Raw genomic sequence first — 19,755 nt, forward strand, 5'->3', positions numbered from 1 at the left:
AGACCTGAGTGCTTATCTCGGAGATAAGGCGTTCCAGGTGCGAAAGACGTTCTTCCGCTACCGATGACCCAAACCAGCATCTGTTGGGACAAGCCTCAAACTGGGGAGGGGGGGAGTGATTTAAACATGACCCCCACCACACTGCTTGCCTCTCCTCCTTTTGAAACCCCAAGGCATAACCACAGAATAACGTTGGAAGGGACCCACAAGGGTCATCTATCCCAACCCACTGCGACACTGTAATTTTTTTCCCCCAAAAGGGGAAACAAACCACTGTGAGAAGCCATGCCCCTTGCAAATTCCAAAGCCGGAACTTTAATTTGCTCAAATTACAAAAAGCCGGGCCAGAATGAACTGTTGAGAAACCCAAGCGATTCCCCAGAAAAAAACATCGGTTATCGGCAGAAAAACGGAAGCTCCAAAATGCACACATCTCATTTTTTTCCATGAAAGCAAGCCAGAACGACACTCCGAGGAATAGTGCGGAGCGTCCATTGCAGGGAGGGAATCGTAGAAGATGATGGCACCTAACCCCAAACCCCTGCGATTGCGGGAATTGCAGCTATGAACCGGAAAAAAGGTGTTTCTCATTTATTCGCTCCAGAAACATGCCCAGATCTGGCCTTTGACAGCGGAACGCTTCATGCCCGGGGCGTCCCCCCGATCTTCCCGGCCATCTGGGGGTCGTGCTTGGACCCCCCCAGGCACTCGGGGCTCTGGATGATTTTGGGGTTCTTCTCCCACTGCTGGGGGGTCTTGGCCTGGATGGAGAGGGCGTGGACGGGCCCGGCCAGCTCCTCCTGCAGAATGTCGTTGACCAGGCGGTGGCGGTGGATGAGCGAGAGGCCCTCAAAGCGCCGGCTGGCGACCACCACGCGGAAGTGCGTCTCGGAGCCCCGGGGCACGGCGTGCATGTGGCTGTCGTTGATGATCTCCAGGTGCACGGGCTCCAACGCCTGCTTCAGTTTGGCCCGGATAGAGGCCTCCACGGGGGTGTTCTCCATGGGCGAGCCGCCCAGCGCCGAGTAGCCGGCGGAGAAGATCGGCCGGCGGAGAGCTTGGCGGAGGGCCAGCAGGCCTGAGGACAGCATTGGGAGAGGCCTGCAAGAGACAAGGAGGTTCACTCATTTCAGATACGTGTTTGCGGTCTTTAAAAAAAGGCACGGCACCAAAGGGAAACAGGCAGGGGGTTAAGTTCACTGCATGTACAGTGGTGCCTCGCAAGACAAAAAGAATCCGTTCTGTGATTCTCTTCGTCTAGCGGTTTTTTCGTCTTGTGAAGCAAGCCCATTGAAGGATTAGCGGATTAGCACTATTAGCGGCTTATCTGCTGATCGGATCAGCTGATAAGTGGCTTAGAAAAAGGGGTGGAAAGGGAAAAAAACCCGCAGGAACTCGCAAGACATTGTCGTCTTGCGAAGCAAGCTCATAGGAAATTTGTTTTGCGAAGCACCTCCAAAACGGAAAACTCTTTCGTCTAGCGAGTTTTCCGTCTTGCGAGGCATTCGTCTTGTGGGGCACCACTGTACTGTGTTAAAGGAAAATATAATGAAAATGATGTACAGATGGTTCTTAGTAAAGGTAAAGGGACCCCTGACCGTTAGGTCCAGTCGTGGACGACTCTGGGGTTGCGACGCTCGTCTCGCTTTACTGGCCGAGGGAGCCGCGGTACAGCTTCCGGGTCATGTGGCCAGCATGACTAAGCCGCTTCTGGCGAACCAGAGCAGCGCACAGAAACGCCGTTTACCTTCCCGCCGGAGCAGTACCTATTTATCTACTTGTTCTTTGTCGTGCTTTTGAACTGCTAGGGTGGCAGGAGCAGGGACCGAACAATGGGAGCTCACCCCGTCGCAGGAATTCGAACCGCCAACCTTCTGATTGGCAAGCCCTGGGCTCTGTAGTTTAACCCACAGCGCCACTCACGTGCCTAGATGGTACTTGACTCCTGTTAAATTAGCAAAAATATATCATAACTGTGATAATTTATGTTGGAAATGTAAAGAAAAGGAAGGAACTTTTTATCACATGTACTGGACTTGCCCCAAGGTGAAAGACCTCTGGGAAAAGATTTATAATGAATTGAAAAAAAAGTTGAAATATACATTTATCAAGAAACCAGAGGAATAACAGGTTTGGAATCGCCCAAGAAAGATGTTAATTTTTTTTTGTATGCCAGAACTGCTGCTTGAATTTTATTAGCTAAAAAGTGGAAAACGCAAGAATTACCAACGGTGGAAGAATGGCAGATGAAGATGATGGAGTTTTCGAAGCTAGCCGACCTGACCGGAAGAGTCTGCGACCAGAAGGAGGAGGAGTATCAGGAAGAATGGACAAAATTTAATGAGTATTTAGTTAAATATGTTAAGTTAAATTAATGGGAAACAGCTTGCAGATATTTAATTGGCTTAGGATTTTATATAAGCTAAGTGACGAACTAATATGTTTAATTACAAATTGAAAAGATTTAAGGATGTTAATGCTCAAGTTAATTTATTAGAACTATGATTTGGAAAACCGTTAAAAGGATATACAGTGGTTCCCCGCAAGACGAATGCCTCGCAAGACGGAAAACTCGCTAGACGAAAGAGTTTTCCGTTTTGGAGGTGCTTCGCAAAACGAATTTCCTACGGGCTTGCTTCGCAAGACGAAAATATCTTGCGAGTTCCTGCGGGGTTTTTTTCCTCCCCCCCCCTTTCTAAGCCGCTAAGCCGCTTATCAGCTGATCCGCTAAGCCGCTAAGCTGCTAAAAGCTGCTAAAAGCCGCTAATAGCGCTAATCCGTCAATGGGCTTGCTTCGCAAGACGAAAAAACCGCTAGACGAAGAGAATCACAGAACGGATTCTTTTCGTCTTGCGAGGCACCACTGTACATTGAAATTCAACCAAGGGGAAGCGAGGAAGTCACTTAGCAATGTTAATAAGTGTAATTTCTAATAAGGTTATGGTTTTTGTTTGTTTATAATTTTGTGAAAATCAATAAACATTTTTTGGAAAAAAACAGGAAAATGGGCGGGGAGGGAAGAGGAAGGGGAAAGGAGGAAGTTTATCTTAGTTATAGGGTTCTTGCGACATCCGGTCAGAAGGGAAATTGTTTTCTTTGCAGCTGCAACGCAGAAGGTAGCTTGTTTTGGGTCATGTTTTCAGTCTTAAAAAGGGCACAGCAGAAAAGGAAAACAGGTGGAGAGGGAAGAGGGAGAAAGATGCGAGAGCTCTGGCATTGTTTCTTAAGTTACGGGGTTCTTGTGATGACTGGCTGAGAGGGAAAGATCTCTTTCCCTCTTCTATCATTGAATCATTTTTTATTTTTTTATCCGCAACTTTGCTTGTTTATTTTAGCTGGCTTACCACAGCTGTTACAAATGTCCACGGCAGCAGGACAGTCGTTGGGTTCATGTTTGCAATATTTAAAAATATGCAGCCCAAAAGGAAAATAGAGGGGTAGGGAAGAGTGGAGAAAGGGGAAATTCTGGAGCTATTTTCTAGTTAAGGGGTTCTTGAAATGACTGTCCGGGAGGGGGAAAAATCTATTTCCCTCTTCTATGGTTGATTTATTGTTTTATGTCTTCTGACCTTTTCCTTAAGAAGACTGATGTGGGGGCTAGGTTTGTTTTGTTTTGAAACCCCCGTAAAAATCCTGCGAATCAGGTTAAGGATGAGAGATAAATGAAATGACTGAGATTGCGCAGCAAACTTTGTTTGTTCAGCATCCAGAAGATCAAATGTTTGTCAGGGAAATATGCTTAAGAGATGACGAATGATCCAAACTCTGGATAAGGTGAACTATTAAATCGGGGTGGAAGGGGAACTATCGATACACCCCCTTGAGCTCTTTGGGTATGCAATAAATAAATAAATACAGATGCAACAAATAAACAACCTATGTGGTTTGTGAAACAGCAAAATGAGGGCCCTCTATTTTTAAGTCCTGGAACCCATCTCTTGGGCAAAAGGCCCAGAACTGGAGGAGCCGCTACTCCCCTGAGCATGTGCAAAGTGCCTTTCCACACATCCCAGAACAAGTAACCAAGCTAAGTTTCCAGGGCAGTCTGCCTCCGAAATTAAAACTCCGGGGTTGCACCCGGACCTGGGGGTTTGAGAAAGGACGAGGGGGGCGATGATGGATGGCTCTAGCAGGCCAGATGCGAAAACAGAGAGGAGGGGGCTTTCTGGAGAGGCGGGCGGTCATTACCGGTGGGAGGTGGCCTGCAGGCATGCAAGCTTTTTTGCAAATAAAGGGGAAGGCGGCGGGGTTGGAATGATTATTAGTGAGCATGCAAACAAATGATTGGTATGGAATTTTGCCCATGCATTGCAAAAACAAGGCGGGTGTTGCTAGTTGAGCGCATTGCAAAACGGCGCGCGAGGTAGCTCCAGTTTACACGCAGTGCATGGAAAATACAGCCTGTCACTCCCCGCCCCCCCGCCCCCAGCATCCCTGCAACGCCGGGGGTCCAAACCCCCAAAGCTCCCCCCCACCCCACCCTCCAAAAACAGTCGCCTCCCCCCCACCTGTCCTTCAAAGTAGAGTCTCCAAACTGCGCTTCCTGCACCGCTGACCTTCTCTCTCCTCGGCTGGGATTCTAGGAAGCGTCAACAGCACTACAGTTCCCAGCATGCCTCGGGGCCCTCGCCCCTCCCCTCTCGCTTGCTTCCTCGGTGCATTCTGGGAATTGTAGTTCTTTTTTTGCTCCCGTGGGCAAAAGCGGGTCTTTTAATGCGAAATGGGAAAGGGATCCGAGTTTTTTTTGCTCTGCAAAATGTGGGACCTCTGAATGCGCAGAGAAGCTGCGGCTGCGTGTTACCTGTAACAGGACTTGACTTGCACGCTTTATTAGCAAAAAAACAACAACCACAACTCTGTCCGGATTTTCATTTTTGGGAATATGGCAACCCTAGCTTTAAGATTTTCTTAAATCCGGCACCCCCAAACTCATCCCTCCAGATGTTTTGGGGACTACAATTCCCATCATTCCTGAACACTGGTCCTGTTAGCTAGGCATGATGGGAGTTGTAGTCCCAAAACATCTGGAGGGTCGAGTTTGGGGATGCCTGTCTTTGCACACACACCCCTCGAAAGAACCCCGAGAACTGTAGTTTAAGGGCCCTGGGAATTGTAGCTCGGCCCAGCCCCGCTAAACTACATTTCCCAGGATTCTGTGAAGGGAGAAGCCACGTGCTTTTTAAGCGTACGGTGTTTTGGAATCAGGCTGCAGTTTGCTGCTTGACCACGGAGTGGCGCAAACTTCGCTCTTAAGAGCATTTCTGCCAGGATATACTGTACAAATAGAGACCTTTCGGAGTTCTGTGTTTTAGAGACGATGGAAGAATATCCGATCCACCCAGGACTTAATCCAGGTAGTTAAGATGCAGCTTATAGCAAACGCATCCTCGCTTGCGCCATGGTTTGTAAGCACCTTGGGGCAGTGACCTCTCTGCTGACGGCTTCCCTCAAACATGTTGGGAGTTAGATTGGCAGAAAGTGAGAATCAACTGGTTGCAAATCACTAAGCCAATTGAATGCCCTCATCCATAAACGTCTTGTCTCGTCCCAGATTTTTTTGGACCCACACTGCTGTCCCGCAGGGTAGGACCCGAACCAATGGATTCAAAATTGTTGCAATAAAGGAGATTTCGACTAAACCGCATATCACTTTCTGGTGGTGAGAGTGAAAAGGATTGTGGACTCTACTTTGCTTGGAGGTTTTTAAGGCGGCCATCTGCCAGCGATCCTTTAGCCGCGATTCCTGCGTGGCAGAGGGTTGGACTAGATGACTCGTGGGTGTCCTTCCAACATTACAATTCTAAGCAGTCTCTGTGTGATAAAGAGACATCTAAAACTGGGCAGCGACGATTCCTAACAAACCTCTAGTGGCAGGGAGTTCCGCAGGGCGCAGGACCTGCCACGCTAAAGGGTCTTTCCTGTGCAAAGGCTGACCCAAACCTCAGGGGCATGGCAGGGAACCAACAGAAAGTTCATTTGAGAGTGAGCGACTTGAGGGGGAGCAGAAGAACCCCCCAGCTTCCTAAAGCTGCTTCGCTTGGGTCCAATCTGTTAAGGCCTTTGGGAAGCGACAAAGGAGTGCAGCTCTGGGGTTGCGCACCTGGGAGATGGGGAGGGGGGGAATTAAGCGGCCACACCTGGACAAAGCCACTCCCCACTGCCCCCTCCGCCATCAAAGGGGTAGGGTGCCCTCTGGCTAACACCTGCCAGGTTATGGATGGAGCGTGAAGTCAAGCCTTTAAGGAATGCACCCTGGGGTACCCCCTGCACCTAAGCCGCTAATCACCTGTAATTATGTGTTGTGTTCAAAAATCCAGGGGGGAATGACCTTCCCTGCTGGGGCTTAGCTGCTGTGGAAGTTGGAGAGGTTGCAGATTAGGGGCATCCCTGCTGTTGCCGCAGCAGGGATGGCACCACAAAACACCTTCTCGCCAGGCGTTCCACACTCTCCCCCCCCCCAATTTTTTTTATTGATTTTCCAAATTTTATAACAAACATCAAAAAAACAAACAAACATAGATCCTAAGTGTAATAATTCCACTTTTGTTAACATTTTTGTTGACTTCCTCAAATCCCCCTAGCTGAGTTTCTATGTATCTCATTGTAACAGTTTCCTAAAACTAATTTCTCATAAAATTCACTTCATCAATTAACATCTTTCTTTCTTTTCATTTTAACTTTAGATCTATTATTCTATAACATCACATATTTAAATCTTAAGCCAATCTGCTACTTGCAGGTGTTTCTATTTAAATTATCTTAACATATTTAGCTAGATAGTCTTTAAATTTCATCCGTTCCTCCTGGTACTCCTCCTCCTTCTGGTCACGGACTCTTCCGGCTAACTTTCTTGGAACTGCCCAAGAAAGATGTTAGATTGTTTTTGTATACCACAACTGCAGCTAGAATTTTGTCGGCCAGAAATTGGAAATTACAAGAAGTACCAACAGTGGAGGAATGGCAGTTGAAGATGATGATTTTTGGGAGGCGTTCCACACTCTTAACATGCTCTACTATGCTGTGGCTGGGAGGGTTGAATGTTTGGATCAGGGCTGGGGAACATCTGCGGGTGAGAGTTCTTTGCTAGGCCTGCTGGGAATTGAGAGTCCAGCAACATTTGCAGGGCCCCACAGATGTTGCCCCCCACCCCAGATTTTAGGGGTCTTCGAAGGCATTCTCTTGCCATTGAGTTAGGAACTTGGGGGGAACTTCAAACAGGCCATAGTTTTAAGAGGCAGTGTGGTACCAGGGAGATCAGAGTTCAAATCCCTGCCATGATGCTCTAGGGCAGGAGTCAGCAAACTTTTTCAGCAGGGGGCCGGTCCACTGTCCCTCAGACCCTGTGGGGGACGGACTATATTTTGAAAAAAAAGATGAATGTATTCCTATGCCCCACAAATAACCCAGAGATGCATTTTAAGTAAAAGCACACATTCTACTCATGTAAAAACACGCTGATTCCCGGACCGTCTGCAGGCCGGATTTAGAAGGTGATTGGGCCAGATCCGTCCCCTGGGCCTTAGTTTGCCAACCCATGCTCTAGGGAAATTGAGGGGGGCCCGTCGCCTCTTAGACGAGCCTACCTCTCAGGGGTGTAGTGAGGTTACAATGGGATGGGACTGGGCCACGTACGTACACCACCTCAGTGGCGTAGCGTGGGTTGTCAGTACCCGGGGCAAGGCAAGTAATTTGCGCCCCCTAACCCGTGGATTTGCGCCCCCTAACCCTAACCCCCAGATGTTGCGCCCCGTGCGGCCCCCCCTGCACCCCCACGCTACGCCACTGCGCCACCTTGAGGTCCTTCGAAGATGAACGTGGTATCTAAATGTCATAAATAATATCTCTCATAGACTGCCTCTTGAAAAGATTGAGCCAAGTATTCTCAGAATGGGGACGCGGGTGGCACTGTGGGTTAAACCACAGAGCCTAGGACTTGCCGATCAGAAGGTCGGTGGTTCGAATCCCCGCGACGGGGTGAGCTCCCCTTGCTCGGTCCCTGCTCCTGCCCACCTAGCAGTTCGAAAGCATGTCAAAGTGCAAGTAAATAGGTACTGCTCCAGCGGGAAGGTAAATGGCGTTTCCGTACACTACTCTAGTTCGCCAGAAGCGGCTTAATCCTGCTGGCCACATGACCCGGAAGCTGTACGCCGGCTCCCTCGGCCAGTAAAGCGAGATGAGCGCCGCAACCCCAGAGTCGGTTACGACTGGACCTAATGGTCAGGGGTCCCTTTACCTTTACCTTTATTCTCAGAATATAGGCATAGAAGCATCCTTCAACAAGGATGCTTTGAAAGTTGGAGTTTTCTGCTGAATCCCACAACACCCATTTCGCTCTCAGGATGGGGGGCTCCTTCCCGAAATCCCCTTCTTTCTCCCCTCCATGAAAAGTGGAGAGTACCTTGTGGTATTCTGGAGTAAAACTGGGATGATTCCAGTGGACTGGAACTTGGAATATTTCAAGATCTCCCACGACAACCCTGTAAGTCCTCCCCATTGTGCTCCCCCCCCCCGGGAATTGTTACTCAGAGGTAGACTGCCCATGAATCTGGGGCTTTGCTTAGCCAACCTATAGTGGCTGCTGATAGACCCATAAACCCCCTTCCACAAATTTGTTTAATTCCCCTTCTTAAAGGCCGTTCAAGGCCTGGATTCTGCTGTGTGGCAGGCAGGCATTCAACGGGTGAGCCTTTCCCCCCATTCAGCCCCCCTCCAGGGGAAATTTCCCCTGCTGGGTTCCTGCCTGCTGCAAAGCTGTTAAAAGCTCACACTTTTATATTTTCAACACCAGTTGCAACTTTACGGGTTAAAAAAACCAAAACAATAATTGCATGCAATGCAGGCAGGCAGAAATCCAACAGGGCGTTGTTTCCCCTCTTTCCTCTTGCCCTGGTTTTGCAATCCTTTGACCATTCGTTGACCTCGGCTTTGGAGACATCCCACCCAAGATCTGTAGGCAGAGTGGGGTCGCTTTGGGTCAGGCCTCTGCTAACAGGCCAGTTCTTCAAAATTATATCGCCTGCCAGAATGTATCAAAGTGGCAGGAGGGCACCCTTGACCCCGAGAGCCTGGGAGGGGGGTGGGTGGGGGGGGAGAGAGAAAGAGGGCTTTTTTTAAAAAAAGAAAAAAACCCACAACCTTATTTTTGAATGACATTAGTGTTTGCTCTGCCGCCCGGGGTGAAGATGGGAGGTCACCGAAGGGTTAATACGGTGCGTCCTGGTAAATGTTCATTCAGGACTTAAACAACCTTTAGGAAGGGAAGTGGGTCAAGCTGTTCCCCCTCCTCTCCCATCCCACATTTTATTTTATTTTGGACGGGAGGGAAGTGGGTCGAGGACAGGATCATTATGGCAAGACGGTGAGTTTCTCAAAGTTGTTGTGGAATTTTTCGGGGGGGGGGGAGGCATAAGAATACAATAGGACGAGCAGGCTGGATCAGGACAATGCCCCATCGAGTCATCATCATCATCATCAAACCTTTTATTGGCATCACATACAAACATCCAAAACAAATCAGTACAGAATTACCACTTCCCCAGTGGCACAAAACATTTGCTAAAAGAATGGAGGCAGAGCAGTCTATCGTCACATCTCTTGGTCTCCAGGGAGATCAGGCGTCGGCAGTGTATTTCGACGACAAGAAACCAAATAGAGATATTTAGCCACTAACTTGGTGAGCTCCAGATCATTCCCCAGTAATAGAAAATGTATGACCTCCGACTCTGGTTTCCATTTGGGGATACAGAGTTGATCTAGAAATCGCTGATGGAAATCAGCATATTATTGTTGTTGTTGAGTCGTTTAGTCGTGTCCGACTCTTCGTGACCCCCTGGACCAGAGCACGCCAGCCACTCCTGTCTTCCACTGCCTCCCACAGTTTGGTCAAACTCATGCCGGTAGCTTCGAGAACACTGTCCAACCATCTCGTCCTCTGCCGTCCCCTTCTCCTTGTGCCCTCCATCTTTCCCAACATCAGGGTCTTTCCCAGGGAGTCTTCTCTTCTCATGAGGTGGCCAAAGTCTTGGAGCCTCAGCTTCAGGATCTGTCCTTCCAGTGAGCACTCAGGGCTGATTTCCTTAAGAATGGAGAGGTTTGATCTTCTTGCAGTCCATGGGACTCTCAAGAATCTCCTCCAGCACCAGAATTCAAAAGCATCAGTTCTTTGGCAAGCAGCCTTCTTTATGGTCCAGCTCTCACTTCCATATAGATCAGCATATGGTTTACAATTAAGAACCATATGTTGTAAGGGTTTCCACCAGGTGGTCTTCACATGGGCAAGTTATTTCTCCTTCCACCCTGCCTGAGAACCTTCCCCAAAGAAGGTTTGATGGATTTGAATTAAACCTGGCCAGCGAAAATGCCCTTCTTTCTTGAGGGTTAAGCAGAAATTCAAGGTAATTATGGTTAGTTTCACAAGGGACGTGGGTGGCGCTGTGGGTTAAACCACAGAGCCTAGGACTTGCCGATCAGAAGGTCGGCGGTTCGAATCCTGACAACGGGGTGAGCTCCCGTTGCTCGGTCCCTGCTCCTGCCAACCTAGCAGTTCGAAAGCACATCAAAGTGCAAGTAGATAAATAGGTACTGCTCCGGCAGGAAGGTAAACGGCGTTTCTGTGCACTGCTCTGGTTCGCCAGAAGTGGCTTAGTCATGCTGGCCACATGACCTGGAAGCTGTACGCCGGCTCCCTCGGCCAATAAAGCGAGATGAGTGCCGCAACCCCAGAGTTGTCAGCGACTGGACCTAATGGTCAGGGGTCCCTTTACCTTTACCTATGGTTAGTTTCATGTGCCCAATAAAGTTGAAAGTAAAGAAGGGAACATGTTTTCTCTGCTGCTGCTGCTAGCTCTTGGCGTTCAATATCCCACAACCTAGTTTTTTATTATAGCTTGGCAGATGGTAGGGACATCGATCACAAAAGTTCCACTGACAGCCCGAGTTGCTGTACCTTCTTATTAAACTGTTGTAGCCCTGGGGAAAGAAAGGGGTCTAACAAAACTTTGCTGAAGAGAGTATCTTTATCTGATGTAAGGCAGATATTTGACCAGCACATCTAGTCCAGCATCTCGTTCCCAGGGTGGCCAACCATTATGGGAAACTCTCAAGCAAGATTCTAGCGCAAGAACTATTCTCCCCTCCTGTGGCTTCCAGAGACTGGTGTACAGAAGTATTCCTGTCTTCGACCAGAGACTGCTTTCCAACTCTGCACGTCTATGATTCTAGGTTCCAGCTTGTCAACATCCATCTTCAATTGAGACGCCCAGAACTGGACACAGTATTCCAGGTGGGGGTCTGACCAAGGCAAGATAAGAGTCGTACTATCCCTTCCCTTGACTGGGACACTAGACTTCTGTTGATGCAGCCTAGAATAGTGTTAGCTTTTTTTGCTGCTGCGTCACACTGTTGACTGCAAGTGAAAATTAAGAAACGAGCTTTCAGACTGATTTGGCAATGTCCCTTGCAAGGACTTCCCAGTGATATTTGTTGCAAACTCCATCTTGCACCTTCCGCTTGGTCTGGCCCTCAGCTGGTTCTTCGGCCCCCTTCCCCTCCCCTCCCCCCGCTTCTCGCACTCATCCAGCAAAGCCAATTGGATCTGACATGACGCCTGAGCCTCCCGGTTTAATCCTGGGTTATGTTTCCCTCCAGTGACCACGCTGGCAAAGATTAGCTGAGGGGCTCAGGAAAAAAACAACCCAAACACCTCTCCGTTCATCCAGGGGCTCTTTATTAAAGAGGCGTCGTCGTGGGAGAGGAATTTGCCAGTAGGAACAGACGAATCCATCAGTTTCGGGTTATCTCAGCTCCTCCTCTTCCAGTTTGGCTCTCCACATCAGCTTTCAATTCCTTCTCGACAAAATGCTTGCGAAGGTTCGTCGGGGTACTTTAGCGTGAATTTCCTCCTGTTTATTTATTGCATTTACAATCTAGCATAAAGCCACAGGTTTTTATTATTTATATAGTTATATATTCAATATTTTAAAATTTTTATTGGAAATTTTATTTACAGCATAACACAACCCCCCCACCCCCCAACACTGAAATCCACCCCGATCAGACGCGAACATAACAAGCAACAAGCATAATATACAACAATACAAACAACCAAATAAAAGACTTCCTTTATCCTGTTTCTGGCATCCTTATTTACTTCTTATAAGCTGTTTCCTTTATGAATAATTATTAAGATTTTTCTAATTATAACTTAAATATCCACAAAGTCTCCTGCAGACATTAATCGAAACAAGTCCAGGTATGAATTTTAGGGCACTGTTTTGTGAAGTATTCTCTGCATTTTCCCCATGCTTTTTGAAATTCTTGTCAAGTGTGATCTCTAACTGCCTCTGTTAATCTAGCCAGTTCAAAATTGTGCCAACAAAAATGGAATGGCAAGACAAACTCTTAGAGTATATTTATATAGTTATATATTCAGTGCCTTTTTTGGGAGGGGGGGTATGCAGGGGTATGCATACCCCTAAACATTTTACGGTCTTCAAACAAAAACATCTTGGAGTTCCCAGGCCACAGGGAGATTAGGCTGGCCTCAAACCAGAGCCAGGGCTTTGTCAGTTGTGGCCCCAATCTGGTGGAACGCTCTGTCACAAGAGACTAGGGCCCTCTGGGACTTGACATCTTTCTGCAGGGCCTGCAAGATGGAGCTGTTCCACCAGGCCTTTGGCCAAGGCACAGTGTGACCCCCTCCTTCCGTAATCCTCACAGAACTCTAGCCCAATGGTTGTCATTAATTTGATTCTGAATTGATTTTAGAATGAATTGATTTCAGAATGCTGTGTTACTTTTATTGTTGTTAGCCGCTCTGAGCCCGGCTTCGGCTGGGGAGGGCGGGATATAAATAAACTTTTATTATTATACAGTGGTACCTCGGGCTAAGTACTGTATTTTTCGCTCTATAAGACGCACCAGACCATAAGACGCACCTAGTTTTTGGAGGAGGAAAACAAGAAAAAAAATATTCTGAATCCCAGAAGCCAGAACAGCAAGAGGGATCGCTGCGCAGCGAAAGCAGCAATCCCTCTTGCTGTTCTGGCTTCTGGGATAGCTGCGCAGCCTGCATTCGCTCCATAAGACGCACACACATTTCCCCTTACTTTTTAGGAGGGAAAAAGTGAGTCTTATAGAGCAAAAAATACGGTACTTCATTTGTTCCGGAGGTCTGCTCTTAACCTGAAACTGTTCTTAACCTGAGGTACCACTTTAGCTAATGGAGCCTCAAGCTGCCACCGCACGATTTCTGTTCTCATCCTGAAACAAAGTTCTTAACCCGAGGTACTATTTCTGGGTTAGCGGAGTCTGTAACCTGAAGCGTCTGTAACCCGAGGTACCACTGTATTATTATCTGTGATTTTTTTTTTACTTTTGTCCATTTTCTGTATTTATTTGCCCTGATTTGAACTATAAAATGGTGATTTTCTTGAGTCAAAAACCCCCTAAACATTTTAAGGGAAAAAAGCACTGTAAATATTAATGTGAAGCACTACACACACACACACACACACACACACAAACAAATGAGTTTTAACAGCTGGGACACTGCATCGGGTAAAAGGGGGCCTGCCACAGTCCGCCTGCGTAGTTCCTGCAGTGGTCAAATGCCCCAAAGAACCTAGGGGTGCAGATAGACTGCTGCTGGAGCTGGAGGTTCCATAAGGACATCGGAAGAGCCTGGGTGCTAGGTCAGGTCTGAGGGGCCCCATCCACCACAGCCCGCAAGCAGGACCCGAGTTCAAAAGCAGAAACCATGCAACTTTCCTGTAACTGAAACATATTCCTCAGCCGAGGGAGAACATCTTTGCTACCACGTTGCATCCCAGGCCCTTTTCTTAAGGCTATGAGGTTGCGGCACCCAAATCTCAGACGCCTGAGTCCTTCTGGACGTGGCTGCAGGGTTGGGGTGTGTGTGTTTGTGTGTGTGTGTGATGTCCCATTTTGCTATCAGCTTGATTCTTGAACTTTCTCGCAGGCCGTATTGGCCCCAAAGAGACACTCCGGTGGGGTTTCGCAGCCCTGTGGGCAACGCCCCCAAACAACTTGGCGCTTTTCAGCTCGCTGCTCCTCTACCGCCTCCTCCCCTTTGGCCACATGACCCCCTTCCTCCCCCCCCTCCTCTGCAAAATAACTTTTCCTTGTTTTTCGATTTCCAAACAAGACATCCCCTTGTCCCGTCCTGCTCGCCTCTGTTCCCCAGCAAAGGTCGCAACCTCCTTTGCCCTCTGCGTGACACGTTCGGTCACGCCTTTGCAGCATTCCAGAAAACTGACATTCCGGATTCCCCAGAGAGAAGTCGAATGAGACAGAGAGAGAGAGAGAGAGAGAGAGAGAGAGGGAGGGAGGGAGGGGTGTCTCCCTCCTTCCCCCAACCCCTAACTAGGCAAGCCTCCTTCACCATCACATTGACAAATGCAATATTCAGAGAGAGAAATCAACCCCAAATTAGGAGCGTTTTTTTCTTATAGGCCTTGTTTTCTGGGGGGAAGATTTGGTGGTGATTTTTTTTTATTAATTGCAAACTTTATTGAATTAAAACAACAACAATGGCCAAGCATAAAGCGTTGTCTTCCAGATGCAAAGTCTTGTATGTAGTCATCCACATGGCATCGAAACACACAAAGGAAATCTCTGATATTGCAGATTAAGTCCATACCCAAAGGATACGCTTCATTCTCTAGAGCTTTAAAATAATTTCTCCTTATTGGCTGCTGCAACTGAGAAGGAAGGGAGATTACAGTGGTACCTTGGGTTACAGACGCTTCAGGTTACAGACTCCGCTAGCCCAGAAATAGTACCTCAGGTTAAGAGCTTTGCTTCAGGATGAAAACAAACCCATCTTCCTTTGTTTTTCCTCTGATCACCGTCCAATGGTGAGTTAAGTGCCTCCATAAGTACTATATTCCACTTATACCTAGAGCATTAAGATAATTTCTCTTTAGCGGCTGCTGTGACTGAGAAAGAAGGGAGATTACTGTGCTATGGTTAATAAACTGATATAAATTGAGAAATGGAGATTTGAAATTGACCGGGTACCCAGGACACAGAGAATGGAAATAAAGGCATCAGGACAGTGGTCCAAGAAGGTATTGGCGTATCGGTTAATTTCAGTTCTCTCTCATTTTTCCATTTTTCTGTTCAGTTGTCTGCATTCCCACCACAATGTGCGGTTATTATTTAAGTCTCTGTGAAAATCCATCAGCGTTTCGGTACCACTTTCCTCTAACATACAAAGGTTTATATTGATCTTATTTCTATTTACATTATTTCTAAGCCGCTCTTCCTTGAAAGTTTTCAACCTCAGAGCAGGGAACAAAGCAATAACAAACAAACAGAGATAGAATCAATGTGCAAAAATGACAAAATCATTATAAACAGGACCGATAAACAACTAAGAAGCAAAATCCCAACGCAACTTAATATTTCCAATTTAACAAAGTTCCAAGTATATGCAATTTTGCTTATTTTTGACATTTCTGAAAAGCAAATTTTTGAAAAGCAAATTTCCCCTAATATACAGTAACTGCATTTTTATGAAAGCTTCCATAGAGTGAATTTTCCAGGCCACATTCACACCCTGCATTCAATGAACCATGCTGCCACTTTAAACAGTCACGGCTTCCCCAAAGTCTCCTGGGAGTTATAGTATCTTCAGGGTGCTGAGAGTTATTTTGGAGATCCCTATTCCTTTCCCAGACCTAGAATTCTCAGAGGGGTTTAGCAAGCAATCCCGTTCCACAGGGAGCTCTGGGAGTTGTAGTTCTGGGGAGCAAGGGATAGAGAAGGTCTCCTAACAAATCTCAGAAGTCTTGAACTACAGCTCCCAGAATCCTTTGGAGGGGAAGAAGCGAGGGCCGTTTAAAGTAGTATCACAGCGCTTTGAGTGGATGGTGTTAATGCGGCCAAAGTTTCTACCTCTGGGAGTGCTGGGAAGGTGGGAAAGATTTGAACTCGAGGAACCGATTGCCTCAGTGTGAGACAGCTTTGCATTTAGTTTAGCCCATGGGGACTAAAAGCTTAGATTTTTTTTTAGTGGAATGGCTTGTATCAGCCCTCCCGCGTGGCTGTTGCTCGTTGGCTTGGAGTTAACAGTCAAACCGAGTGAGGTAGGAGTCCCATGATTCAAGGGCTGGGGCAAACGGCGGTAGAGGCACGAGTGAAGCCATGCCGACGTGGAGGGCGATGGATGGAACACAGTGCTCTAGCCAGAACGGTCAGCTCTGAATTGGTTCTGTTCCGTGATTTCGCTCAGTGTTTCAGTTCAGTGATTCAGCTCATCTCAGCTCAGAGAGTGGGCGCATCTGGCTGTGCTCTGATGTCCATCGATCCCATCCTCGTCGCCAGTGTTAAGTTGTGGGTGAACATATCAGACGACACAGCGACTCTTCAAACAGCTCTTGTTTATTCACAGGCCAGAACAGAACTGAACTGAAGGGTTCAGCCAGCCTGCTTATATAGAGCTCCAGTACAACGTAACTGTAACAACTTTCTGTAACTATCCAATCACTGAACGTTACTTTCGATCCCTTATTTGCATATGTGGACCTGAATTGTCTACAGTATCCCCCTGCTGGCCCAGGGTGAGAATGCGGCCAGAGTTTCCACCTCTGGGAGTGCTGGGAAGATGGGAAAGATTTGAACACGAAGGACCGATTGCCTCAGTGTGAGACAGCTCTACATTTAGTTCAGGACATAAGGACTAGAAACTTAGATTTTTTTTAGTGGGATGGCTTGTATCAGCCCTCCTACGTGGCTGTTGCCAGATCACCACCACCAAACACACACACACACACACACACACACACACACACACAGCTGTACCCCTTTAAGGGGAGCTGACTTTGGAGAAATCACTTTCCCAAGCTCTGATTGATGACCACACCACCTGTCCGTGGAAATCTCTGCTCAGCTGACATTTTAAAACAGCCCCTCGCTTGCCTCTGACCTCACCTGTTCCGGGTGGTCTTTTGAGGGTCACCGGGGGCGTACCTAGAGGTGAAGAGGTCAGAGGGAGCAGTTTCTGGAAAGACGCCTTTTTCTCCTGCTCCCCACAACCTCCCAGCCTCTTCCAAGACAGCTGAGGAGTTTTAAAAATATCATGCAAGGGCCTGCCAAATATTTGCTCCTCTCTCGGAGAGTGAAAATCAAGGAAATCTTAATTTGTCTGTGTGGCTGGGGGCGTCATTGCAGATTTGAGACACATTCAGGCCATTTTTAACCAAGGCTGGTCTTGCGTAGAACTTCGTTTCTGGGCCGGTTCTTCAGGGAGACAGGTACCTCTGAGCATGCGCAGAGTGCCCCTCCGCTAGTTATTTGCTTAGCTGGTAAAAATGCTCGATATGAGTCCCCTGAGCAGTTCGCAACTCCAAAACCTTCATTAAAAACCGATAAAAGAGAGTTTAAATATAAACAAAACCTGCAATTTTTAGATAATGATGCTGAATTAAATGGCATGTTAAAAGTGTGTGTGTGATTGACAGCTTCTAGATCAGGGATGATGACACGCACACATTTCAGGACCAGGAAGTAAATGTGGCCCTCCAGACCTCCCTATCAGGCCCTTGGAACTCTTCTCAGGCCACACCCACTCCCTTAGGCCACGCCTCCTCTCCCCAAGCCACTCCTCAAGCCAGCCCCTCTTGAGTGTTTTTTGATTGCCCCAAATGCATGCTTGGTAAAATGTAAAGGTTGCCATGTGCCCAGATATAGCTGGTGGAAATCGCTGAGATGTCTGGAGAAATCTAGACACATGTAGATTTTGGCGAATTTCCTTGAAAACAGCTCAAACAGCTTTGCCGAAAAAATAAAACAAGCTCAACAAGCTTAGTTTTCACGTTCTGAAATATGGCAACCCTATGATAAATGAGATTTGTACATTGTCCTTCATCCAAATATTGCAGGGCAGTTCGCAACATAAAAATACAAAATTCATAATAAAAGCAAAGCAAACCCATAAACCCCACCCCCCATGAACACAGTTTAAAACACCATAGATTTTTTTAATCGGCCAAAGATCTGGGAGAAGAGGAATGTTTTTACCTGCCCCCTAAAGATATTCAAAGAGCATCGCACCAGCAGGGAGCCACTGTAGAGAAGGCCCTGTCCTTGCATTGCCTTCCTGCACACCTCTTGCTTATCTGGATGGAGAACAGAGAGGGGCGTATTTCATCTTCTGTACACAAGGCAAGCTTCACAACCCCACACACATTTCCTTTGCCCCCCGGCCACTCGCCCCCCAAGCTGCCCAGAAGGGAATGTGGTCTGTTCTCCCAGCAGCTGCTGTTCTAGCCAATGAAAGCTGCCTTCGCAACAGGTGTGATTTGCCCTAACCCTAACCTTTAAAGCCCTAAACAGCCTCGGTCCAGTACACCTGAAGGAGCATCTCCACCCCCATCGTTCTGCCCGGACACTGAGGTCCAGCGCGAGGGCCTTCTGGCGGTTTCCTCCCTACAAGAAGCAAAGCTACAGGGAACCAGGCAGAGGGCCTTCTCGGTGGTGGCACCCGCCCTGTGGAACACCCATCAGATGTCAAAGAGAAGAACAACTACCTGACATTCAGAAGACATCTGAAGGCAGCCCTGTTCGGGGAAATTTTTAATGTGTGACATTTTAGTGTATATTTGGTCTTTGTTGTTGATGCATTACTGTATATTAATATTTTGTTGGAAGCCGCCCAGAGTGGCTGGGGAAATCCAGCCAGATGGGCGGGGTACAAATAATAAATTATTACAATGGTACCTCGGGTTAAGAACTTAATTCGTTCTGGAGGTCTGTTCTTAACCTGAAACTGTTCTTAACCTGAAGCACCACTTTAGCTGAAACTGTTCTTAACCTGAAGCACCACTTTAGCTAATGGGGCCTCCCGCCACGCCACCGGAGCATGATTTCTGTACTCATCCTGAAGCAAAGTTCTTAACCCGAGGTAGTATTTCTGGGTTAGCAGAGTCTGTAACCTGAAGCATATGTAACCTGAAGCGTAGGTAATCCAAGGTACCACTGTATTATTATTGCTGAAGAAAACCCACTGCGCGACCCTGCTCTCCGATGAGGGCTAGAACCTTGATGCTTTCTGGCTAAACTCTCTGGCTCCCTCCCAACTGGTGGCCTCCCTCCTTGTGCGCCGGAGACGACAGCTGCACCAAAGAATGTGCTTTGCACAGTTCCCCGTCTTTTTCTCAGGGCCTCAAATCCCAGTTGGGCTAACCTCCTGAGACTTCTTGCGGAAGGCAGGCAGCCAGCCAGCAAGGGGTTAAGAGTAGGATGTTCCCCAACAATACTATTGGGGGGGGGGGTGAGACCTCCCTCTCTCCAGACTCTTCTTGGGCCTCCAGACTCGAAAAAACAAGAACACAAGGTCAACGCAGGAACTTATTAATCTGCCTGCGTGACGCCAGGCCTGGCCATAATTTTACGCGGATAATTAACTCCTTCCCGGACGAGGAAACGGGAGGGTCGCGTGTCACCCGGACCCGGCTCTTTCGCGCGGACGTGGCCGCGGCTGGACGGAGCCGCTTTCTCGCCTTCACTTCCTGGATTCCCAGGCCGCAGGCGGTGGCCCCCCTGTTGCTCCGACTCCATCTGGGACACGGGAATCGTAGGGTACCCAAAGGTCATCTAGTTCAGCCCCTGGCTGCAATGGAGGAATCGCAAGCTAAATAAGTCCTGGTAGCACTGTGGATTAAACCACAGAGCCTAGGACTTGCCGATCAGAAGGTTGGTGGTTCGAATCCCCGCGGCAGGGTGAGCTCCTGT

General features: G+C 47.9%; 1 protein-coding gene across 3 annotated transcripts; it reads right to left on the bottom strand.

Annotated features, from left to right (window-relative positions):
* Window positions 1-288: 288 nt before the first annotated feature.
* BOLA1 (bolA family member 1) lies at window positions 289-4,622 on the bottom strand. 3 transcript variants are annotated; one of them, XM_082204054.1, is made up of 2 exons: window positions 4,557-4,622; window positions 289-1,101 (listed from the first exon to the last, which is right to left on the bottom strand). In XM_082204054.1, exon 2 carries the CDS (start codon window positions 1,089-1,091, stop codon window positions 642-644), a length of 450 nt encoding a protein of 149 aa, XP_082060180.1. In that variant the 5' UTR covers window positions 1,092-1,101; window positions 4,557-4,622; the 3' UTR covers window positions 289-641. The 3 variants fall into 3 exon arrangements, with proteins under 3 accessions (XP_082060180.1, XP_082060179.1, XP_082060181.1); XM_082204053.1 differs by having other exon boundaries at window positions 4,509-4,617; XM_082204055.1 differs by lacking the exon at window positions 4,557-4,622 and adding an exon at window positions 2,227-2,320.
* Between the last annotated feature and the right edge of the window lie 15,133 nt (window positions 4,623-19,755).

The sequence above is a fragment of the Podarcis vaucheri genome, assembly GCF_965113315.1.
Source record: "Podarcis vaucheri genome assembly, chromosome: 16".
NCBI classification, from domain to species: domain Eukaryota; kingdom Metazoa; phylum Chordata; class Lepidosauria; order Squamata; family Lacertidae; genus Podarcis; species Podarcis vaucheri.